This window comes from Trichoderma virens (genome assembly GCF_000170995.1).
Source record: "Trichoderma virens Gv29-8 chromosome Unknown TRIVIscaffold_1, whole genome shotgun sequence".
NCBI lineage: Eukaryota > Fungi > Ascomycota > Sordariomycetes > Hypocreales > Hypocreaceae > Trichoderma > Trichoderma virens.
In genome coordinates, this window is record NW_014013748.1 from 50,417 (window position 1) to 69,006 (window position 18,590).

Sequence of the window (18,590 nt, forward strand, 5' to 3'; positions counted from 1 at the left end):
AATAGCAGGCGAGAACAGTTTGCCCATCAGCGTTGCTTTCTTCAAAGAATATGCGACGAGGGGGTGACTGTATAGGAATAGTTGCCCGTCGCTCAGCGCTGACTTGTGGGAATCCCTCCCCTCCTCTCAACAAGACGATGTGAGCACCCCCACACACATTCCCCAAGATCCTCTCGATTACACTACCCCTCTGAACTGCCCTAGTCACTCATAGTAACAGTTGTCATCCCCACTGGCTTAGTTATTGATGCTCCTTGGTGCTGCACTTTTGCATACTTTAGACACCCGGGAGATATGTTATCTTCAGCAAAGAGAGGCTCACTCATAGCAAGAATCCGGTGATGTTACAACGTAGGAACCATTTTATGTGTTATGATACAGCATACAAGACTCCTGAATGGTAAGCCGGTGCCTGACTATTTGCAGAACGAGATTCTATAGACATCACCGTGGTCTCCATCGCACATTCGATCTGGACTTCTCGTTATACATGTATCTCGTGCCTTTCAATGTTGCAGAATACCTACCCCTAATCCTGAAATCATAGAAAGACAGGATCAGCAGGTAACTATTGTTAGAGATCAGACATATGGATCTGGCGCTGAATATATAGAAAATACTGTCTACCAATACCAACGAATGAAAGCGATATTAGTGCGAAATGCTTCTCAATGTCCGTATTTGAGCAATTGGCTTCGGATAGACGGAATTTCCCGATGTTCTATGGGAAATCCCTAACTCATCGGAATAATAGTCAGTTGCGAAATAAGTCTGGTAGAGTCTGGAATTGAATAGGCGATCACGGAACATGAGAAGGCATGAACGGTCGGATCGGACTTTGCGGACTTCGCGGAACTTACCGTGGTGGTGAAGAGCGACATTATTTCGGCGTTTAGAGGCTCTTCAGGTTGCTAACAGTCATCCACCCGCTAAGGAATGCCGAATTTCCGTTTTTGGTATTGAATGAGATTACTGTAGGCGGAAATAACGTGTGAATGGCGGCCTCTCTGCATAGGACCGATGTATTACGGTGTATATGGTGCAGAATCCTTACTGAACTGATATAAAAGAAGACGTTGCCAATCAGATAATTGAACATGGAAAGAACTGATAAGCACCCCATATTCTACAAGAGAATTAGCGTCGATCCCATATCATTTTATAATGTCACAGATGTTGAAAAATGTTATGCTGGTGGGGGTATGTTGGCGCTCCCGGCGAGATTGTGGCTTTAAAACTGACGTGAAATAGGCTGGGGGGAATCTCGGAACACACGTGCTTCAGTCCCTTATTGAGGCAAAATTTAATGTCTCTGTAATGAGTCGAGCATCCAGCAAAGCTGCCTTTCCGGAGAATGTACGAGTATATAAGACGGACTATTCGGAGTCATCACTTATAAGTGCACTTGAGGGACATGATGCGGTAGTGAGCACTATTGGTGGCAGTGGACTGAAAGAGCAGCAAAAAATAATTGATGCTGCAATTATTGCTGGAGTAAAAAGGTTCATTCCATCAGAATATGGCATCGACATCTGTCATCCGAAAGCTCTGGAGATTGTTCCTTTCTTCAATCAAAAAGAGCAAATCAATACCTATTTGAAGAGCAAGGAATCTCAAGGCATTACATGGACTAGTATAGCTACGGGACCTTTTCTGGACTGGGTGCGTTGATCAGAATCATATTTGAGTACATCAATTATGCACAAGAGACTTTCTAATCAAGAAAAATATAGGGTCTTGGCGCTGGACTGTTTGGATTTGACTTGAAGAATCGGGCCGCAACTTTCGTTGATCAAGGGACTCAGCCATTTAGCACGACAATTCTTCCGACGATCGGCAAAGCTATAGCGTCTGTTCTTATACACTCCTCTGACACCGCAAACAAAAGAATCTTCATTCACTCGTTCAGGACCACCCAACATCAATTACTACAGATATTAGAGAGGCAGACGGGTACGCCATGGAAGGTAAACTATGTACCAGCTGATGAAATGATATCTATAGGGAGGCAAAAGATGTCAAGGGGAGCAGGCGGTGTATTTGAGCTTCTCCAAGCCGCAATGTTCAAAGGAGGTTGTGGGTCTGATTTTGAGACTGAGTTTGAACTCCATAATCATCTCCTGAAATTACTTCCAGATAGTCTTGAGGAATCCATAGCCACTATATTAAGCCTCTGATAACAACTTGTATCTGAGGTGGCTAATTGTATTGGAAATTGTCAATAGAGTATATTACAAGTTCGCTATTGTTAACAGTTGAATAGAGATACTTAATTGCATGATAACAGAGCTATCGAGCGATTATACAGCAACAAAAATAGCAGATGCGAATTGAGGTGCTTTGACGCTATTTTACAAAGTCATTATACGTAACGCATTGTTAAAGGCACAGGGTCTCTCTAGTTATCCAGATATATCTTATCCAGTACAACCGACCCATTTGTCAAATTGCCCCAGAGTAGAGTCATCAGTATACTCCTAGATACTTCTATAACTGGGTCTCACGCCTTTCAGAATACGGGGGTAAAAAGGGGATAGGTAGTTGGACGCTTAGAAAACTACCGACTTGACTATTCAAAACTAGGTCGTGATGAGACTTACGGATGCAATAGGGTAGGGTCTCATCACTCACAGTGCATCGAAGAGTATGGAAGACGATAACGACAAACACCTTACTGATCACCACGAGACAGGACACACCGATATATTTAGCTGGGGCGTTGCCGACCGCAGTGGGTCTATTCGGATCCCGAGAGAAACAGCCACAAGAGGGTGTGGATACTTTGAGGACAGAAGGCCAGGTTCATATGCGGATCCGTATCGCGTAGCCAGAGTCTCGACCACTGCTGCACTTGACAGGATATAGCATCTTATTAGGCTTATATATGTAGCATGAATGCAGATACATGAGCGTACTCAATAAATTTTTTTTTGGGGGGGGGGGGGAACAATAAAACCTTAGCTGTCTCACTTCAGAAACATGTGTGGATGATATATGCTATCAGTGAGCCACAATGAGGATAAAGCCCAAAGAAAGCTAAAAAAGAAATATGCAGATAAGTAAACAAGTCAAGAGATAGACAAACGAGGAAACAATGAATAAAAGTTGAAATTGGAAAAAAAGTTAACACAGAATACAATCGAGGCTAAAATAAATGGCCCCTTGTTTCTTTAGGCATGTGAAAACCGTTGGTGCATAATGTTTTCTTCAAGTACTGTTAAGAAATATGGAACCGTCAATAGTTCAGTACCTAGGTAGGTACCTAGGCACAGCACAATTAAGTTCAAAATAGCAGGAAACTCTCTATTCTCAGCATACCCATCCGCATTTACTTTCTCTGATACAAAATTTAACTTGAAAAACTGATGAAGTACTTCTAGATGGTCAGAAAACACAGAATTCTACTTCACCTAGTTTTTCTGGAATATACAGCTTGGGAACTGACAAGTATCTGAAGTACCACAGCACTGGCGATTTTCCACCTTGGTAGACGGGAACATGCTGATAGGTGATTCTTGTGATGTATGCAGCGCATCTGCTACCAGATTGTTAATTCAGTAGCAAGCTCTGTAGGATACTAACTAGTACGTGAAATCCGCTCTTCTGCATGAGAGGGTGTAGCGCCTTCAACTGAAGAGAAATCCAACGGTTCATCGAAATTATAACTAATATCACTAGGGCTCTCCGAGATAACCCTGGGCTGAGATTGTACATCTTTGTTGGCAGCAAGATGGCCTGACTAGTTGGGATTCAATGCACGGGATACCGAATCATTGAGTAGTTGTGTGTTGACGGCAAATCGGGATAGTTGTGTCTGGACTTCAACAAGCTACATTCGGAGATTTCGATTCTCCTCTTCTAGCCTCGCAATTGTCTCATTCTGGGGCTTATAGCTAGAGTTTAAACGATCTTGGAGTGCTTTGAGGCTTTCCGCACGTCGTCGTCGAAACCCCTGCTGAGCCAGGCGGTTCCTGACTTTCCTTATGAATCTGTTCAGACAAAGTATACAAAGTTTACTAGCGGTACTGACTTTTTATCATGATAGTCATTTTTGCTTTGACTATTTCCCCCGTGAGAACTGTGCAAACCCATGTAAATTTAGCTATTGTGCTTTCCCTTTGCGTTTTATGTCGAAAATATTAAGTATATCAAGATAATGGATTATTAAAAGAAGAAACAATCTAATCTACGATCGTGTGCCTTGCAGTTGTCCGTTACAGTAATTATACACAATTCATTCGAAGGTAGCGGCAAGCATTTACAGTGGAATAAAGAGGCATTGGAGATCTAGAAAAGGCCACTAATTTAGCCTCCGAGTAGCAGTCGGTTCAGCTTTTACCCAGTTTTTGCACCGATTAGCAGAAGAAAGTGGTCACTTCCAGAGGGGCTACCGTCGGCTGGGGCTGGTTCCCCAGAAAAACGTGTAAGATTTTAGTCCTTGACCCACGGCTGGTGTGGAGCTGGCATTGGCCTTCCTAATTCTCAACCAAGTGTTTATTTATCTGATCAAGATGCCATTGAAAGCCCAAGTGGACCGATGCCTCATCACGCTTCGGCATTTGCAATTTTGTGTCTGGCTGTCTTGCAGAGTGACGGGAGATCATGACATGAATGCGGGTTCTTGCTGTGTGAGATTTTAACCTGTTCTAGTTTGTAGCCTATACTGATTCAGTCTTTGCACTGCAAGTTCACGCCCTACGTGAGATGAGCAATAGGTACTACGTGTGGCACAGAATTTGGGATCTAGGCGACGTCCAGCGCAGCATAGAATTGATCTGTAGCATCCACAGTCACAGTGTCGCGCTATCTCTAGCTACATGTGTTTTAGAGCCACGAAGTTAACAGTGTCTGAACAGTCCCCCAAGGCTCCGCATCTAAGTCGTATAAAAAAAATTAACGCTGCGAGAGAACGAGTCGTATATGTATTAATGGGATATTCGGTCAATATATATATTTTCACGTATTCTTCTTTCATTCCTCGTCTGACAAAATTATTCCCGTACATCAACTTTGAAGAACAAATATCTTCTTACCGAAGACACGATGGCTTCCACACCACCTGCAGCCGTGAGCATTCTCAATGCAATTGGCAACACACCAGTTATTAAATTGAACCACGTCGTTCCTGCTGGATCTGCAGATGTCTATATCAAACTCGAATTTTATAACCCAACTGGGTGCTACAAAGATCGGATGGCATGGTCCATGATTGACCAAGCAGAACAACGTGGAGATTTAAACCCAGGTATGACAGTTGTGGAAGCTACTGGCGGAAGCACTGGATCTTCACTTGCATTCATCTGCGCTTTAAAAGGCTATAATTTTGAAGTGGTGTGCTCGGATGTATTTTCAATTGAGAAGCTGCGTACAATTACTACACTTGGGGCAAAGCTTGATATCATACACAGCCCTACTGGCAAAGTTACAGCCGATCTTATGCCATCTATGATACAGCGTGCAAAGGAAATTGGCGAAAGAAAGGGATACTACTACACGAACCAGTTTAATAACCGGGACGCTCTTATTGGATATGAAGGCATTGGCCATGAACTAGTCAAGCAATTTCCTGACGGCATTGATGCATTCTGCGGCGCCATCGGCACAGCTGGGATGGCGATGGGCACTGCACGGGTCTTCAGGTCAAAAATGCCCTCTACGAAAATTGTCATTTTGGAGCCAGCATCAGCGCCACACATCACCAAGGGCCAAACCGGAGCACATAGCGTCGAAGGCATTGCAGTTGTCAGCCGTCCGCCCCATCTCGATGATGCCTTGTATGACGAAGCTCGCGGTATCGAAGAAGACAAAGCGCGTGCCATGTGCCGCCTCCTTGCCAGAAAGGAAGGATTGCTTGTCGGCACATCCACAGGGATAAACGTCGTCGCGGCCCTGGAACTTGCAAAGGAATTGGGCCCAGGTAAAACAGTTGTTACCGTCGCGGTCGATACGGGTCTAAAATACTTGAATGGCAATTTGTTCCAGGAGTAACTAGAAGAGAAAGCTGTTCGCTGCACATTGAAGCATACTTACCTACCAAGTGCCGCAAGACAATACTAGACTCGTGATCAATTAAATATTTTGCTACATATATGAAAGGCTTTCATTTGGTAATATGGTATTTGTAAGCCAATGAATCGGAAAGTATATGAGTGTATATGTGTTTCTTTAGAAAAGGAACAACACTACGATTTTCTCCCCTGCGCTCTAAACCATATAATTACACACTATTCCTTTTCTGAGGTAGTTTTCTGAGGATTTTATGTTGATTCGAGTTGCAATATGCAGCTGTATATCAAAAAGTATGACTTATCACGCAATGAAAAGTCTCATGTATACATTGGCATATCATCCAGCTTCGGTAAGCCTTAATTGAGAAGGGGAGTATATCCATCGCACCATCCGATAGTTCAAAATAGTTCCCCAGTTTTCGTGTAAGAAATTAGGCGCAAGTCATAAATTTTTCCCCAATCAACGCTATCCGTCACTGCTATCGGCCAAAAATTAATCACCCTAAATTTGTAGCCTTTTCATCAGCCCTGTTGGATATTTGGCGCATGATTGATCTTGCAAATAGAATAAGCAGTTTTTGCCACTGGAGTAAGACGTGGAACTAAGGCTGTCCCATTCAATGATGGAGCAGTGCACGCTTGACAGGCGACTGTGTGCGGTTGCATAGTAATGTGATTAGAAGTGGCTTTTCCATCGATCTCGCGTATCAGTGGCAGGTCAATATTGCGTGTACTATCGCCAGAGAAACTGTTCTGAGTACTTTCTCCAGAACACGAGATGTTACTACCATCGAGGCTCTCCTTTTTACGTTTCATTTTGTTACCTGTGAGCTTTATATATCAGCGCATTGCATCAATGTTTTACCGTAGCCACTGCATGCTGATGCACGATAATTTCTTTGAGCGATTCGATTCTGCACTCTCCGACGAACTGCAAGGTCTGAAAGCTTGGTCCAATCTTCATCGGGGTGAGCCAGTTTGCTAAAAGCACTGCAAGCTCCATTCGAGGCATACTGGCCTAGTGCAGACTGATGGTCGCTCACACGATGGTTCTGAGACATTGTAGCTACTGAAAATTGTTCAAGGCTCGCCCCCCAAAGGACGACTGTTGTAATTTTTGACCAGGGGTTTTATTGTTCCGAGACCGGACGCCATCCCCCACAGAAGCAATGTGCAGGCGATTGTTGGTTCAAGGAGTGTCCACATGTATGAAGTAGACGATAGGGTCATCTATTATTTACTTAGGTAGTCAGTTCATACGGAGTAATCAGTACAGAACAGGAAATTTGTGAGCAAATGGCTTGAATAAAATTTACGGTACGCCAATGAAGGCGCTTCAAATTCAGCTATGGCGGTAGATGAAGTTGTAAGTTTACATATTTAAAGTAAACATGAGGGAGAAACATAAGGTACCTAGGTATATTGTATGGAGCTCAGATTCATAGGGCCGATACTCGAGTTATCAGTCATATGGCTAGCGCTAAATTGCCTACATTATATCTTCATTTTCATCAATTCTAGAAGAAAAACACGTGAAGGTGGTTTCTACCTGACGCAGCTAGAATCTGCAGGTATTGGGTACATGTTTTTGCCAATCACTGTGCCCAAGTATCACCCGGCCAGGCGTACAGGCAGAATTTGAGTACATGCAATCTGTACTTCTAGGATATTGAGACGCCGTGCGACGATCTGTATCAAGAACATCGTCCGGTGTAGAAATTCTGTCGTGATGCAAAATGTAAAGCAGTCTGCGCAGAATTTTCATCAAGTGTTTTTCTCCCTCTCCATCACTATCGTCACAAGTTGTGTGTACTCTTTTCTTCATTAATTGTTCAGTATCGCTAATTGATGGCAATTAGATTCTATATTCAAGTATCTCCCTCTCAACGTCAACGAAAGCTTTTTTTTTTTTTTTTTTTTTTTTCTCGAAGACAATTCCATTATGCATAAGTTTGACACTCCCCACCTGCGCATCGCCGACCCAGTCTCCCGGATCGCTGTCATCCTTCCTAGATTTGCGACTAAAGCCCGTTTCCGACTCGTGCCTGAAGTTGTGTCCAATGAACGTCTGGTTCTTACCTGATCTTTTTCTTTTCCTATTTTGCCTTCCAACTCCAACTCCCGTGTCCCTCGCCGCCGCACCGCCGTAAGTAAAATACTGTCGCCGATACTGAGTACAGTACCGAACCACAGAAGCTGACGTTTGCGGGGAAAAAAAGACTACTCGCTGTCAGTGGATCAGGGTCACCGTCATGTTTGTGGCCGCGGTTATCGGCGCGCTTTGGGGGCTATTCAGCACCCCAGCAACTAAGAGGAGTTCCGAATAGTGTGACAACGTATAATGAAGATCTTTTATCACCATTACTTTTATAGATATTATAGGGTTCCTGGGGTATCTGCTACTATCTGCTACTATCGCTACTACCTATATAATCTTTTAAAATGAGCTACTACTACTCCCGAAACTGCTTTAAATTTAAAATTGGGATGCTGAATAGCAAACGTGGGGTGTTGAATAAAGTCGCCTTTTTTTTATTTTCAGCTCCGGCTCGCGGCACCCTATGCCGTACGTCCTCCGTGTCCATCTGCTGCCCCGTTGCCTCCAATGTTGTCATCACTAAGGAACTTTCCACTGAGCGCCTTTTGATGTAAGTTTATTCCTCTGTGCGCGGGCGTCTCACCCAAGACGCTGCCGGCGCCAATGCTGCCAATGCAGCTGCCCTGGTCCTCCCGCACACCGAGGATACGTCTGCCGTGGGCTTCTCAGCCCCTGTCACCGAGCGCAAGATGAGGCTGGGTGGCCTCGTCAGCTTCCTCTTCCCGGGAGTCAACCCCTTGTTGAGCTTTGGTGTATGTATTTACCAATTTCCTACCTACCGTCGTTGCCAGCATACGTATACGTAGCAGGTACACTAACTATTTATAGGTCCAAGTGCTTTACGGATGGTTGTATAGGGCATAAGCTCTTTGACGTTTGTTTTTTGTTCTTTTATGCGGGTGTTTTCTGCCTAGTGTGGTCTTGATCAATTATATCCTCTCGAGCACTTGCTTAACGTGGCCCTGAACCCGCGCGGCGATTTTGTATCTCGGTAGGGTAATATGTCTATCAAATTTCCAGACTCGCCACTCGTATTGTTGCCATCACTTCATGCGTGGCCACCATCGCCTTTTCCCAATGTATGCTCAAGCTGAGTTGGTCATTGGTGGTCCCACTTTGGCAAGAGGCTATCTTCATGACCCAGTCAAGACAGATGCACCATTCATTTAACCGCCAGCCTGGTTCAGCGAGTACAGCTCCACTGTTCGGAGCGGGAAACGCATCATTTTGTCGAAGCTGTGGAATGCATGGCAAGCAGTACATATGAACCATGACTCTTTTTCCATCTTTTTGTTAATCTCAAGGATACCTTTCAGGCGCATTGAGGCCAAAAAAGGATAGTCAATCTTAGGCAACGCCACGGCTAAGGTGATAACAACCGCATACATATGTGCTAGAAAGAGAAATAAGAGCGGGTCTCTCTTGCTGAGATCTATAAATGATGCTGCTGAGTTTTTCGTGAACCACGCCGTAAATGGGTATATTAAACGATATTGTTCTTTAGCCGGGATGTTCATTTGATGCCGCTCATGAGCAACTGTCAGGACATCTCGGAGCTGCCGGGTTACTGCTGCGATGCTTTGATTATTCCGGAAACATGTCGTCAACCTATTCATTGCATCGATGCCTTCATTCAAGAGATCTTTGGCTAAGTCATAGTGGGGGTGTTTCTCCCCCACTCCATTTGGCTTGTAACATAGTGCAACAGCTGTTTGTTCAGTGTTGTAGCGGAAATCGTATTGAAACAGGCGATAGAAAGCGGAGTCTTTGGAGAAAGTACGCATTTGGCATGCAGCCTACTGGAACGTAAGACTTCTGAAGAATAAATAGGCAAGGGGTAGCTGAATAATACCTGAGAAATGCAGTCCACAATCGCCATTAATGAACGACTATCATCCAATTAGAGATGGAAATTAGGGGCGCATGGGTGCTACACACCAGTCAGGCATCTGGTATGAACATCCTAGTGCCGTAACTAGAATTGCATCCGCATTACTTCTTGAAAAAGCTTGCATTGCTTGTCTAAGTCCCCTAAGTGCAAGGGTGTGGTAACGATAGGCATCAACAGACGCCTCATGTGATTTGGCTCGTATTGCGAGGCGTTCAGCAGAAGCTGCTGCTAGCATATGAGCTACAAAGTCGAATGTAGTTGCAAGCTGGAACATCCTATTTAACTTGATCAGTATAAGTCTCAGCAATCCCAAAAGATGGCACCAACGTTCGAAACTCGCCCAACAAGAGACACATATCACTAGTGCCGCTAAGATCAAGCACACTAACCGCTAAAGCCGTTTGGTAGAGATAGCGCAAGTCCGCCAGAGGCATGGAGTGCCAACCCAAAGACGTAGCGATCTTTAACGAGGGAAACGGAGGGTTTCCAGTTTCCTTCCACTGCATACAAGACTGCTCGATGTTTGTGGGCCACCACAATAGGTCGAATGCATCAGTGGCCTGCGCTGCGTGTGGTCTATAGTATTGACACTCTGATCCCGTAAATAGACACTTGCGACTGTGGAGTTGCGTTAATACATCTGATGTGCACACATTCAGAAGAGGGAACCAACCATATTGGTCGAAACTCGTCGCATTTAACACGCCTTCGTTTACATGCCTGGCACCCGTTTTTTGACTTTACATGGCTTCGTCGAATAACAGTCTTTATGGATTCCATGGTGTTTGTTGGATGCGCTCAGTACTTCTTTGAGTTGTGAGTCAGAAGCCTCGGCATAAGGACTCGAGTAATGACACCTGCAGAACTGGCATCGCAAGTATAAATTGAGTTTAGGGAGGGAACAAGAAGAAGTGAATGATTTGCAGCTGTTATTTGGCAAGAGATTATCACAAGGATGATAACGAGGATGGACGTGAAATTTGTGAGTATTGCTCAAATAGTTTGCCCGAATTAGTAATACCTGCCTACCATCTACATCAAATAGAGTCTCCAGAACTTGCGTTGTGCCCATCCGAAGTTTACACGAAAGGCGAATTTTCACTCTCCTGGATAACATTTATTCTCCTTAGTTTTCTTGTCCCGTAGGCAGGTACCTACCGAATGCGCCCGCTAGAGATTATTATTATAGTAGGGTAGTAGTGTAGTAGGCATGCTACTCTACCTCAATAAATGTAGCCCGAAATCTCCAAGATGCATATACCTGCTCAATATCAACTTTCGTTCATTTTTATGCATGAAACGCATTTATACAACTTTGCAAATTAGTTGGGGTTGGAGTTAAGAGCAATCTTCAAGTATCCTTGTATCATAATGGCATTATGCATCCTTTTTAGGAATATATTAGGTTCAGACCTTACAATACTATACGCTCAATTTAGGCACTTCTCCAGCATTATATGTAATGCATTGAAGGAATTGACCGAATAAGTATTAGAAAATTATTGATTTTTTATATTTAGATGTATCAAGCTGAAGACTGAGATAGTGTTCATTTGTGTGGAAGAGAAAGGCTCTTGTCTGGATCTTGATTGCTACTGCCAGTCGGTTGTGGAGACAAACCGTGTAAGATTTTAGTGTGCCATGAAACTGGCCAATGGTATCCGCGGAAATCATAGATAGCATACACCCTAGTTCGTAAACCTGGCTGAGCTTGCTGAGTTTGGCAACAACACAAAAATACAATCTAGGCACTGCCTCGTTGATGGTTACCGTACATGTGGTTGTCTGAAGGCGAAATCTTATTCAATATAAGTGAGATTGCTCACCTGACACATATTAACATATGATCCGAAGGATTGCATGGGCCCGATAAGGTTCACCTGTCGTACTGCGCCCTCCAGACTGCAAGTCTTCAAACTATACGGAGTATTGAGCATTTTTATCCACAATTAAACATGCTCATTTCAAGAAGAGAGTAACGTCGAATGACGTAACTCTCTACAGACACCATCTCATATTTCTCGAGCCAATGTGTCTTTGGGAATGAAGCACATAGCTGTGATGGAATCATTCTTCTTTCCCCCGCTTTAAATACCGCCTCCGGAGATCCACCTATTGGTATATATATCATTCTCAAGTCTTAGAAATACCTGGTGTTTGTTTGGCCAAAAGGTTGATGAACACAAGCACAGCTTCTATAGTTGTATAAATCCGCATACCCCAAAACGCATAAGAAAGCATAGTTTATTCAGCCTGTTCTTACTGACTCTTTATCTTTACAAGAATGTCTTCTCTCACTCTATATCGCGCCAATGGGGTCAGTTCTTTCATCCCTCATGTTATCTTAAAGGAATTAATGATTCCATTTACCTCAGTGGTTATGAAATCAGGGTCCAGTGGATGGGAAGCTATTGACGGCAGTCTCAATAACCTCAGCTATCGCAACATCCACCCCCAAGGATATGTTCCGGCATTGCAAGCGGAGGGGGTAATAATCACAGAGCTTCCGGCAATCATCACCTACATTGCGTCATTATCTACCGGTGAAATTAACCTTCTTGGTAACGACAAACTTCAGTGCGCTAAGGTGACTGAGTGGATGGCGTGGCTCTCTGGCACTCTGCATGCTCAAGGTGTTTCTATGTACTTTCGGCCAGAGCGATTCACAGATGATATATCTCAGTACGACTCTGTTCGTTTGAAGGGAAAAGTAGCCGTTATAAAAGGGTTGCAAAGAATTGAACAGAGTCTGGATGGAAGCAATCACCCCGTTGGTGCCAGTGAGACCGCGGTTGATTTCATTCTCCCGATGTTTTGGTATTGGTCAGTGAGAATTGGAATTCCAAACTTGCAAGAGAGTTTCGTAAACTTTGGCAATTTAGTCAAGAGGATGGAGCAGAAGGCATCGTTTAAAGAAGCGGCACAGTTGGAAGGCTTGAACCTATACTTTGAGTAACTTATTGGAGCCCATTTAAAATATTAGACTAGGACAGGGCATACCATAAATACTTCACGTTATCAAGTATCTGAGAAGCGTATATGGCTGTCCATTGAATACTTACTTATGGCAATTTGAAGATGTATAAGATAGAAGAATCTTCTCGTATGCTTGAAAGAAGAAACAATCTCATCCAAAGTGATAAAGTATATCCCCGAGTAGTGTGAAGATATGTATATTTCTGCGCGGCTTTGTGGGACTGGTTACACGGATCAGATTATTGAGATTTATACATGTTAATTCATTGTGGTCTATAGACTTCAAATTGGGAGACAGCATCCGGCCTTTTATGAGAGTAAATCCGGAGGTGCGACATTCTCAATATCGTCGTAATATTCAGATTTGTGTTATCCCGTACCACAAATTCATTTTAAAACATGTGAAGTTCTGATGAATGCTTTCACAAAGATTATGGTCTTTCAATGAGTCTTCCTATTTGCACAGGTTTTCCCCCTATCCAAGGAGTTATAGTCTGTGCCTATACAGAAATTATTTCGCCTACATCATTGTGTCTCTTCACCCACTGCTAATTACGGTGCGTAATTATGTTACGATGGCGAGGCTGCTACTGCATTAGAGTCCCAATACGAGGCCGAGGAAGTTATTGAAGACATTCTGGCCACCCAATTTACGGCAGACGAGCTAGATGAAGTAGCCAGCCTATAAGAATATGTAAATGTTAAATTAAATGGGCAGTCAATATATTTTTCAACGGGATTAGCCCTAATTAATACCTCATAATATTGTAATATAAAATTTTATATAAAGATATATATCTCTTCCCAGTGTATTACACTATATTTTTACGTATAGGTATAGCCATTATGATTTAGGGGCAAACGTAGCGTATGGCATGGACTATGACTGTTTAAATAGGAACAAAAGACTGTGTCAATAGGAAGTCTCCTTTAAATACCTTGCATTTCTTAATTTGGCTTGACAACTGGCTTTTTGTATGAGCTTGTAACAAACTCCATAAAGAACTCGTTATGGGCTAGATGATGGAAACCAAGTTGTCAGATCAAATGATGCACCAACCTTCAGATCTATAGACACTGCATCTGTTCTCCGTCAATTGTGAGAACTTCAGAATGATTAATTTACTGCTTTTGGTAGCCGTTTATCGCGAGACGATAGAATCGAGGAAGAAATTGATTCCTGTGATCTCATTTATATACCACTTTAGAAGAGTGAGATCTCTGATACGTTCGCTAGAAGTTTTAGCTAGAAAGACATCTCAATAGTATCTTTGTAAATAGAATAACATTGTTCGGTGGATTGTGACGCATATTCGTCGGGCGACCTATTGAGGACATGTGAGAAGTCATACTTTCATCTGGCTTCCGCTATAATCGATTTCCTCACGAATCAAAACGAGCAAGTCACTGTGGTTTGCTCAGCTAGAAGGAATCGCGTGCAATTACCAAATGTTTTTGGGTTTAATTTTTCCAAGGATTGTATCTTCCGGGAGTATGACAATATATATTTTTGATCAGCACCGGGGATTCCTCGTGACCTGGAAAGGTCACTGGATCATATTGAGTCACTTGAAAGAGAAAGAGGTAGCATGCTACTTATACTTGTAACCTTCTCCCCACTGTAGAGAAAGACTTGATACTAGGTAGTTTTCTACAGATATCAGATAGGAGGAATGAGCTATACGGAGTAATTCTCAGTGGAAAAGTGGCCATTATAACCGGTATTCCCACTTTTACATTAGCGTATCATTGCTTTTTCTTGCTGCTTTAAGCACAACTTATATCACATCCAGTCCGCGCAATCACATCATTGCGCAAGCGCCGATATAAATAGCCAGTTCATTCGCTCGCATTGGGACGTGGTCCAGCGTTACCTAGTTTACCATTGCGTTTGTTAAATGATATATACCATCAACAATTGATGGTGAAATATTGCATTGGCCACAGCAATAATTGCAACAAGTGACCATGGCTGCAAGCAAGCGACCCAACTTCCTTCTCATCGTCGCCGATGACCTTGGTTTCTCTGATGTTGGAGCCTTCGGCGGCGAGATTCAGACACCACATCTCGATGCTCTGGCTTATTCACCCTCGGGAGTGCGCATGACCAACTTTCATACGGCTTCCATGTGTTCACCTACCCGATCTATGCTGCTGTCCGGTACCGGCAATCACATTGTTGGTCTCGGCCAGATGGAGTATTGGGGTCGTGGGCGAGACCCGCCAGTTCCATGGTCTGAACGACCTGGATATGAGGGCTACCTGAATTTCCGCGTGGCTGCTCTACCAGAGATTCTCCAGGACGCGGGATATTATACTTGCATGAGTGGCAAGTGACATTTGGGTCTCACAAAGGAGCGCACACCACCTGCTCGAGGTTTTGATCGCTCATTTGCACTATTACCGGGAGGTTCAAGTCATTATGCATATGAACCGAAATATCCCGACGGCACACCTGTTTTTGCGCACTGGGCCAGTCTGTATTATGAAAATGATCAAAGAGTTGAAACGAAAGACTTTCCCAAAGACTTTTATTCCTCAGACCACTTCTCAAAGAGGCTCATAGACTTTTTGAGTGAAAGAGAAACCAACGCTGCAGTCAAGGAGAAGCCATTTTTCGCATTTCTGCCATTTACGGCCCCGCATTGGCCCCTGCAAGCACCAGAGTCAAACATCAAAAAGTACAAGGGAAAATATGACGATGGCCCAGATGCCCTGCGAGAGAGAAGACTGAAACGGCAAATTGAACTTGGCCTCTTACCCAAGAATGTAGAGGCACATCCGGTCACCTCCTCAACAAAAGACTGGGATGAAATGTCAGTGGAAGAGAAAGCGTGGTCAGCGAAAACAATGGAAGTATTCGCAGGCATGGTCGACAGAATGGATGAGAATATCGGCAAAGTTATCAACAAAATCAAGGAAATTGGTGAGTGGGACGACACTTTTGTCATTTTCATGTCCGACAATGGCGCCGAAGGAGCAATTGTTGAGGCAATTCCCATGACGGGAGATGTGATTAAAAAGTCGATTAACAAACACTACAACAACGACTATGAGAATCTTGGTAACCGTGATTCATTTATTTGGTATGGCCCTCAATGGGCGCAAGCTTCAACAGCACCTAGTAGGATGCACAAAGGGTATGTCACAGAGGGTGGCATCCGCTGTCCGGCCATTATCCATTACCCACGATTTCCCCAAAAGCCCAATGGGTACATCACCGATTCGTTCGCCACTGTTATGGATATTTTGCCAACCATATTGGACCTTGCGGGGATTCCGTTACCTGGACCAAACTTCCGGGGGCGTCACGTTGTTCCGGTAAAAGGCAAATCTTGGATTCCACATTTGCTGAGAGAATCTCCCCGAATTCATGACGAAGATCACGTAACTGGTTGGGAACTCTTCTTTCATCAAGCTATCCGCAAGGGAAAATGGAAGGCCGTATTCATTCCAAAACCGAAAGGCCCAGAGAAATGGCAATTGTACAACATGGACAAAGATATAGGCGAAATTCACGACCTAGCGGAGGAAGAACCAGAAATTTTGGATGAGCTGATCAAGTATTGGTTGGCGTATGTGGCTGAGTTTGGAGTATTTTTGTAAGTCAATCTGCATCTATCCTTGTTCATATTACCGAGTAATGCTCTAACGTTACATTAGAAGGGAGGAATTGGAAGATGGTTACGTCCTTCCCAAGGCCTAAGGAGCAGCGAAATAAGCATAAGTAGGCATGGTAAACTTGGTGTATTATTTTAATTGCATACATCTACACCTATTTGGTTTTCTCGCAAGTTACGTCATAGCCGTCTACATTAGTACAAGAATAGGTACCATTTGCTCCAGTTGCCGACTTGATGTTGATATCTTTGAACGAAAAGCCTTCACATGTTGCAAGTGGGGAACAAGTCCAACTGACCGCCTTTGTTCCCACCTTCTCATTCATATATCCAGTGAAATTATACCATGAAATATTGGAAAAGAAGCCCGTAGGGGGTGTATCAGCACATGCTGGCACATTATATCCTGCCCAGTGAGTGCACTGCTGGATTAGAACTGGCGAAGCGGTGATATTTTCGATGTGAAAGTTCTTGAAAACTGGTGAATTATCAGAATAACAGAACAATATCCCCGAATAGAGTAATATGCAGGAAAACATACCGACATTACGAACGTACCCATTGCCTCCACCCTGTGGTGGCCAATAAAATCTTTTGCCCGCATAAGTTTTGATGTAAGCGCCATTACGACTTCCATACAGCTACGAAATATGACGTTAGCTTTTTTACATTATACACTTATGACAATGATAGACATTACGGAAACATCTTCTGCTGTGATATTCTCAACCACGTCGCGCACTCCCTCATACTGTCCAAGACTGCCGATTGCGATGCCTGCGCTATTGTAGCACGTCAAATTTTTGACGTGAATATTTGTCGAGCCAGGTTTAAAGCTGACACAATCGTCTCCAACATCTGCCCAGATGTTCTATAGAAATCTTTAGTCTTGATCTTGTACATTGGCAGGGATACCAAATTCTTACCTGGATAGTAATGTTATTGCTGTTGATGGTATCAAATCCATCTGTGTTGCCAAGATTACCGGGATTCGCCTGCATTTTATCGTTAGATTAGTTCTGCAGAACAACTTCATAACACGACATTATACCTGAAAATCGTCAGAAGTAGATGATAGAGTAATATTGTCCACGAGAATGTTTTGAAATTCTACCATCAGAAAATTCCTATAGTAACACCAATAAAAAAGAATTCAGCAGAAATATGCAGCTAGAGGACTTACCATTTACCAGATTGGAGGATTTCAAAATTCTTCGCCACAGCGTTTTTGACATTCCGTAAACAGAATGGAATTGGACGACCATATAATCCACCCACACCTAGAGCCAGATCATGCCACACCTGGCCTTGGCCGTCAATTGTACCGGATCCATACCCATCAATTGTGATGTCTTCACCCGAGAACTCCATTGCGATGGAGATGTTTTGGAAGTAATAATACGATCCATGTAAAATCCAATACCGCACATCCGTTGAATACTATATTCGTCAATAATACTGGCAGACCAAGAAATTATAGGTTTCTATACTTCGAGTGTGCCGAACATGTCAACTTGGACATTCTTCAAGTTATGAAGTTGAAGGACGGTTTGAATACTGTACTTGGTGTTTTTTTTAAACGCAACCTTTCCATTATTTCCACATTTGCTAAACGCTTGGCGGATTGCAGGAGCATCATCGCGGTCATCTTTCAAGGCAGGTATCACACAAGTTTGTTGTGGCGGTGACAGACTGTATGTATCGGCCACCAGTGCGGTTACCAATGCCCATAACACCGGGCGAAAAAGCTTCATGATGGCCATCACAAATGTAGCCGGCAACTATTGTGATCTTGCTGATGTCGATGAAGATTTGCCTGTTGTCCGTGCTATTTAATGTGAAAAGAAAACTGTATTCGACTGATTATTCTCTCCTTAGAATCAAGCATTGATCCGGTTCCTACCAGTTGCTCACCGATCATCGGAGATTGCTTCATTTTGCAGTACTTGAACATTTAGCGTAATCATGGCGTTTCTGGACGCACGCAACGGCTAAGA

At 43.5% G+C, this 18,590-nt stretch overlaps 7 protein-coding genes across 7 annotated transcripts; 5 read left to right on the forward strand and 2 right to left on the reverse strand.

Moving 5' to 3' along the window:
• Nucleotides 1-1,164: 1,164 nt before the first annotated feature.
• Nucleotides 1,165-2,027, forward strand: TRIVIDRAFT_137438 (uncharacterized protein; the record flags this gene model as incomplete). The annotated part of the gene is made up of 3 exons (XM_014105488.1): nt 1,165-1,200; nt 1,252-1,662; nt 1,734-2,027. Coding segments are annotated over 3 exons (741 nt in total), but the record flags the coding sequence as incomplete, so codon positions are not given.
• Nucleotides 2,028-2,652: 625 nt separating this feature from the next.
• Nucleotides 2,653-2,805, forward strand: TRIVIDRAFT_27554 (uncharacterized protein; the record flags this gene model as incomplete). The annotated part of the gene is made up of 1 exon (XM_014105489.1): nt 2,653-2,805. A coding segment is annotated over one exon (153 nt), but the record flags the coding sequence as incomplete, so codon positions are not given.
• Nucleotides 2,806-5,043: 2,238 nt separating this feature from the next.
• On the forward strand, nt 5,044-5,988 carry TRIVIDRAFT_34863 (uncharacterized protein; the record flags this gene model as incomplete). Its single annotated transcript, XM_014105490.1, has 1 exon — nt 5,044-5,988. One exon carries the CDS (start codon nt 5,044-5,046, stop codon nt 5,986-5,988), a length of 945 nt encoding a protein of 314 aa, XP_013960965.1.
• Nucleotides 5,989-9,272: 3,284 nt separating this feature from the next.
• On the reverse strand, nt 9,273-10,777 carry TRIVIDRAFT_34910 (uncharacterized protein; the record flags this gene model as incomplete). Its single annotated transcript, XM_014105491.1, has 5 exons — nt 9,273-9,902; nt 9,959-9,995; nt 10,045-10,272; nt 10,325-10,615; nt 10,671-10,777. 5 exons carry the CDS (start codon nt 10,775-10,777, stop codon nt 9,273-9,275), a joined length of 1,293 nt encoding a protein of 430 aa, XP_013960966.1.
• A 1,504-nt stretch (nt 10,778-12,281) lies between these two features.
• TRIVIDRAFT_34822 (uncharacterized protein) lies at nt 12,282-12,953 on the forward strand (the record flags this gene model as incomplete). Its single annotated transcript, XM_014105492.1, has 1 exon — nt 12,282-12,953. One exon carries the CDS (start codon nt 12,282-12,284, stop codon nt 12,951-12,953), a length of 672 nt encoding a protein of 223 aa, XP_013960967.1.
• A 1,988-nt stretch (nt 12,954-14,941) lies between these two features.
• On the forward strand, nt 14,942-16,579 carry TRIVIDRAFT_55166 (uncharacterized protein; the record flags this gene model as incomplete). Its single annotated transcript, XM_014105493.1, has 2 exons — nt 14,942-15,299; nt 15,351-16,579. The coding sequence occupies 2 exons, from the start codon at nt 14,942-14,944 to the stop codon at nt 16,577-16,579; spliced, it is 1,587 nt and encodes a 528-aa protein (XP_013960968.1).
• Nucleotides 16,580-16,748: 169 nt separating this feature from the next.
• TRIVIDRAFT_33554 (glycoside hydrolase family 28 protein) lies at nt 16,749-18,347 on the reverse strand (the record flags this gene model as incomplete). The annotated part of the gene is made up of 7 exons (XM_014105494.1): nt 16,749-17,071; nt 17,135-17,234; nt 17,294-17,464; nt 17,520-17,588; nt 17,645-17,720; nt 17,777-18,033; nt 18,084-18,347. 7 exons carry the CDS (start codon nt 18,345-18,347, stop codon nt 16,749-16,751), a joined length of 1,260 nt encoding a protein of 419 aa, XP_013960969.1.
• Nucleotides 18,348-18,590: the final 243 nt, after the last annotated feature.